The 5,786-nt window shown below is 43.8% G+C and overlaps 1 protein-coding gene across 1 annotated transcript in view; it reads left to right on the top strand.

Annotated features, from left to right (window-relative positions):
• The window catches only part of LOC127161074 (cadherin-2-like), a 4,498-nt gene extending 960 nt beyond the window's left edge, over positions 1 to 3,538 (top strand). The window contains exons 2-4 of the mRNA XM_051103711.1: positions 1,595 to 1,732; positions 2,176 to 2,361; positions 3,347 to 3,538. Of these exons, the coding sequence (XP_050959668.1) occupies positions 1,595 to 1,732; positions 2,176 to 2,361; positions 3,347 to 3,538 (516 nt within the window). The remainder of the gene's footprint in view (positions 1 to 1,594; positions 1,733 to 2,175; positions 2,362 to 3,346) is intronic.
• Positions 3,539 to 5,786: the final 2,248 nt, after the last annotated feature.

The following is a 5,786-nucleotide window of genomic DNA, read 5'->3' as shown; positions in this document are numbered from 1 at the left end:
TTGTTCTGGAATTGGACTTGCAACACGTCGGTGCGCAAATGTGTGGTTTTTAAAACTTTAAAGCCATGTGAATATAGGCTTTTTATATTTTTCACATTATTCGAGTGCCTTGGACTTAGGAGTTTTCTGATGTCACAAAAGAATCCTGCACCCAGACAGCAGCGATTTATGTATTTCTACACCCCAGCAGCAGTTTTTTGCATGTTCGTATGTATGAGCTTTCAACAAGGATTCCAAACTGACATGACTTTACTTGGATTTGAGTATTTATTATTTGTAATGAAGGATGAGCTCAGATAGTCATGGACTTTAGAGAACGTCAGTGAACATCGTGGACTTTAATAGTCTAATACAAAGACCTGAAGAGACACAAGGGCTTCATTCATGAAATCTTTGTAAATATAAGTCATTTATGAGTAATTTGCAGGTAAATGGACTTTTCCCCAAAACTCTTCTAGTCATAAAAACTACTGACTTCTTGGCTGAGAAAATCAAAATTTATTTTCACACTCACCTAATTAGTTAACTAATTAATTTTGTGATGATGTGAAATTTATTGTGTGAGTGTAGCCATCAAATTTCTCAACCTTTCAGCATCTCTCCATGTCCGCTAACAGAAGAAAAGTATGAACGGCAAGATACTTAAACTGTAAGTCCCTGGCAGTTTCTCATAGGTTCATCAGGAGCTGATTTCTAGTCCTCATCCACTGCAGACAGCAAGCTACTGCAATCAGTCAAAGATGACCTATATGGACAAACAATCTCATGAAATATTACTGTGTTATCAGAATGCATGCCATCATCATCTTGCCTCAAAGAACATGAAACCTTCAGATGTTTTACGCCAGGGGTGCCCAAACCTGTTGCTGGAGATTGACCTTCCTGCAGAGTTTAGTTCCAACCCTAATCAAACACACCTGTCTGTAATTATCAAGTGTTCCTTCAGATCCTAATTAGATCCTAACCCTGGTTCAGATGTGTTTGGTCAGGGTTGAAGCTGAACTCTGGAGCTGAACAGGAAAGTTGATCTCCAGGACCAGGGTTGAGTATCCCTGATTTACACTTTCTCCCAATCACGTGTAAGTAGTGCGTAAAACAGGGGTGCTCAACCCTGGTCCTGGAGATCGACTTTCCTGCAGAGTTCAGCTCCAACCCTGACCAAATACACCTGAACCAGCTAATTAGGATCTCAAGGAGAACTTGCTAATTACAGACAGGTGTGTTTGATTAGGGTTGGAACTAAACTCTGCAGGAAGGTCGATCTCCAGGAACTGTAACACCCCTTGGACTGTTTGTGTTGGTTTTGCCCATTGTCACACCACGTTGGACTGTTTTGTTCAAATTACAAAGACAATCGCACAGGTTGCTAATTAGTAAATTACAAACACAGGTGGAAATGGAACGTTTGGGCCTGAGAAGCAAAACATTTAATTTTCTGCATCCTACAAGATCCAGTTGTTTTGCATTGTAACAATTCTCTGTAGTGACATTTTCATAATATTCACTTTTGCAAGAAAGAATTGGCTTTCTTAAACATGTTCAGTTGGATTTGTGAATTAAATGTGAACATTGACATTGTGGTCTCTCTCTGCAGAAAGTGCCTCAGTACACACTGATTATTCAAGCCACTGACATGGAAGGAAATCCCACGTATGGTCTTTCTAACACAGGCACTGCTGTTATCACCGTCACAGATGTCAACGACAACCCTCCCGAGTTTACCTCTGACACCGTAAGAACTCACACACGCTCACTCTTCCTGTCAGTGGTAAGTCAACTTACCACTGACAGGATGACCATATTTATTTTTATTTATATGTAAAGGATAATCAACGGTTTGCTGTGAATTAAAGGATTTTACATGCACGAAACTGCTGCAAGCAGTTTAATAATCAATCTTTTTTTTTGTTTGTTTTGATAAGGTGGGAATTATGGAGAGGGTCAAAGCAAAGCAAATATGAACATGCATAATGATGTATTAGAATACAGCCACCTTACAATGAAACTAAAGTTGAATCAAGGACATTTTTGTGAATTTAGAAATCCTGGCAAAATGAGGAAGAGGTGCTTGGTCCATTAACTAATAATGCAGTATCAGCATGTGAAATATATATATATAAAAATAACATTAGGTGCTCTCTGTTTTGTTTTGTTTTGTTTTGTTTTGTTATGCAGTTCTTTGGTGAGGTACCAGAGAACCAAGTCAATGTTATTGTGGCCAACCTGACAGTAACAGACAAAGACCAGCCCAACACAGGAGCGTGGAAGACGATCTACAAGATAACAGCCGGTGACCCCATGGGCCATTTCTCTGTGCCCACTGATCCTGTTTCTAATGAAGGACTAGTGACTGTCGTCAAGGTATGAAAATACTGAGAACTGTCACATTTTCAAACATTTGAAAGAACATACTTGACCTATAGTTCACAAGAACAGGGCTTAAAGTTCACTGGCACCATGCTGGGTGGCATTTCACAGTGGAAAATATACAGTTCTATATTTAAATGTAAAAAAAAAAAAAACACTTGTGAGTTCACCTACCAATTGTATCAGATAAACACAGCTTTAACTCTCAACCAAACGTCTCGGTTACAACTGTGACCCTCGTTCCCTGAAGGAGGGAATGGAGACGTTACGTCAATACTGATGTATTTGGGGTCTCCCTTGGGAGCCTCTGATCTTTAGAAGAAAAATAAATATGAGAATTGGCAAGTGGAATTTGCATGCCACGCCACACCCCCGTACATACGGGTATATAAGATGGCGGCATGCAACCACTCACTCAGGTTTTTGCTGAGGAGCCGAAACACCCGGCATCTCCAGCGCAGTCCAGGGTTGTGGCAAGAGGGATGTTACAGTTGTAACCGAGACGTTCCCCTTCAGTCTTTCTCTACAACGTTACGTCAATACTGACGTATTTGGGGTCTCTATGGAAAACGCCACAAGCCTGAACCGCGTTACGTCATTGAGGACAAATGCCAACAGGCAAGCGTGTCGGAGCAAATGTACTCAATGCGTAACCTACCCAATGCCCTGGGAGCCAGCGGAGGGGGTCCCACAGAGATGCCAAGATTGAAGCACACCTTTGGGGGGCAGAGACAGTGACAAAAATACATGTCCTGTGAAGACTGAGTTACAGAATCCTTTGTCAGGTTAGAGGAGCACGATGGAACTCGTGGAGGAATTTAGAGATTCAAGCCACATCTGGAGGGGGCGAAGGAAACCTACATCCAGCTCAGTAACAAACTACTCCACTTAGTTCTTCGTTTGTTGTAACCCTACAAAAATGTCCGCTAGAGAGGCGCCGTGCGCAAACGCATAGGGTGGAGTGGGCTCGAACTCCTAGGGGGCACAGCTCACCCTGGCACTGGTACGCCAGGGTGATGGCATCAACCACCCAATGGGCCAACCTCTGTTTGAAGACAGCATTCCCCTTCTGCTGTCCCCCAAAGCAGACAAAGAGCTGCTCAGAGTGTCTGAAGCTCCGGGTGCAGTCCACGTAAATGCGAAGAGCGCGAACGGGACACAGCAACCCTAAGGCTGGGTCTGCCTCCTCCGGGGGCAACGCTTGCAGGTTCACCACCTGATCTCAAAAGGGAGTGGTGGGAACCTTAGGCACGTAACCAGGTGGAGAAGGCGGAGGCGGAGCAGGTGTAGAAGCCTTGGCGATGAGCAGACGAAGGCCTAGCCGCCAGCGGCTTGGTGGACTCACGCCGGGGCAAGTTCGCTTAATCGCCTCAGTCTGCTTCTGTACTGCTGAGAACTGCTAGGCAAAGTCCTCGACAGTGTCGCCGAAGAGGCTGGCCTGGGAGATTGGCATGTCTAGAAAGCGTACTTTGTAGGCCATCTACGCCAGGTTCAGCCAGAGATGGCGCTCCTGGACTACCATAGTAGCCATCACCTGACCAAGGGACCGCGCCGTGACCTTAGTCACCCGGAGAGTGAAGTCAGTCACTGTACGCAGCTCCTGCATAACCCTTTTGTCAGGCCTACCCTCGTGCAGCTGTTTTAACGCCTGGGCCTGGTGGACCTGCATGGCCAAGGCGTGTACCTTGACATGGATGGCCAAGGTGTGTAGCGCAGGGGCATCCTGGCCTGCCGCACTATTAGCCTTCGCAGCGAGAGCCGACGAAAGCTTACAGGCTTTGGACGGGAGGTGCGGACGATTGCTTCGCAACTGCACGCTCCACCTGGGGAACATCCACGTATCCCCTGGCTGCCCCGTCCTCGAGGGTAGTGAGGAGGGAAGAACCCGGACGTGTACGGGTGCTGTAAGGCACTTTGCACGTCTTAGTGAGCAGTTCATGGACCTCCGGGAAGAAAGGAACTGGGGCCGGACGTGGCTGATTTGACCCCAAGAACCAGTCATCAAGCCGTGAGGGCTTGGGGGAAGGTGGCTTGCGCACAACCAACCTGATACTTCTGGCTGCCCGGAAGAGCATGGTCGCCAGTTCAGCGTCGGCCTCCGACTGAGCAGCCGCCACGGCGGGTCAAGGGAGACCCCAAATACGTCAATATTGTCATATAACGTCGTAGAGAACGACTAAGATCCTAACTAAGATTACTAGCCAATCAGAAGTTTTTGCTCTTATGAACGCAAGACACGCATAATAGTATCAAACTGAGGAGGTGCAGCCCAGATGAATGGAAAAGCCATCTGGGTCTCGAGTGCAACACTTTGAAAAAGGTGCGGTCAAAGATGTCAATCTAGTGCATATTTCCATAGGAAAGCTATTAAAAAAGCAGCAGAGCTTTGTAAACAGCTCAGAGTAATCAGGTCATCTCCATAAGAATGATATGATTGCCTGCACTAATTTTTGAAAAGGTCCTGTTCACACATGATGTCTTAACTGTAATTTACAGAGAATTTACCAGTGAAGACAGTATGTGTCTTCTTCTAAACTCTTGCTAAACAAATGCTGTGAGTTTGGATTGCTTACCGTTTATCTGGGAAAACAGTGTGCATTATCTCACTAGATTTGTAACGTAAATCATTTATAAACCTATGCCGACATAGGAGAATACATCAGCATACGTTGTGATTTCAAAATAAAAGTTTAAACCCTTGAGTTTGCATGTGGACAAAAATTTAAATTAAATGGATTTCACTAATTAAATTAAATTAAACATGTGGTCTGAAAATCCATTTCCAATCAAAGCATACAGCTAATGAAAATACTCCATCTTTGACAGTCTACTCTTGACAATGTGGCAGACAGACCGATAGACAAATCCATAGTCCAGCTACTGCAAAATGGATCGCCACAGACCGGTTCATACTGTGTAGGATGAAAGGTTGCGACACATAATACAGGTCACATCTATCGATTCAATGCGTTGCCCTCGTTCATAACAAGAATAGATTAGCATCTTTGCATGTCTTTAGAGTTCTCTGCAGAGGTGTATTTTTGACAGTGCACTATAGCACAGAACAGTAATATTTTAAACAGTCCTCTAAACATTTAAATTAGCTTACATTTAATTTAGCCAACTTCACTGGCTAATAAATGCATAAAAGTGACCAGCTAATAATCTAAGCTAATGCAATAATAATAAATAAGCTAATGAAGATATTGACAATTGCAACATAAGTTTCAGACTTTTTTGTTTTTTGGTCACATTGTTTTAACTGCTTGAGGTACTAATGTTAGCATCATCTTAATATTGATGACAAACATACTGCTGTTCTTTCTCTGGCAATGCAGAATCTAGTCAACATGTTAATTATAATGATATGAAAACATGTACTGTATGCACACCATTTCATTATCTGTTTAAATTCGTCA

The sequence above is a fragment of the Labeo rohita genome, unplaced genomic scaffold (assembly GCF_022985175.1).
Source record: "Labeo rohita strain BAU-BD-2019 unplaced genomic scaffold, IGBB_LRoh.1.0 scaffold_54, whole genome shotgun sequence".
NCBI lineage: Eukaryota > Metazoa > Chordata > Actinopteri > Cypriniformes > Cyprinidae > Labeo > Labeo rohita.
The sequence above is the reverse complement of the archived record's forward strand: the minus strand, read 5'-3'. Positions and strand labels throughout refer to the sequence as shown.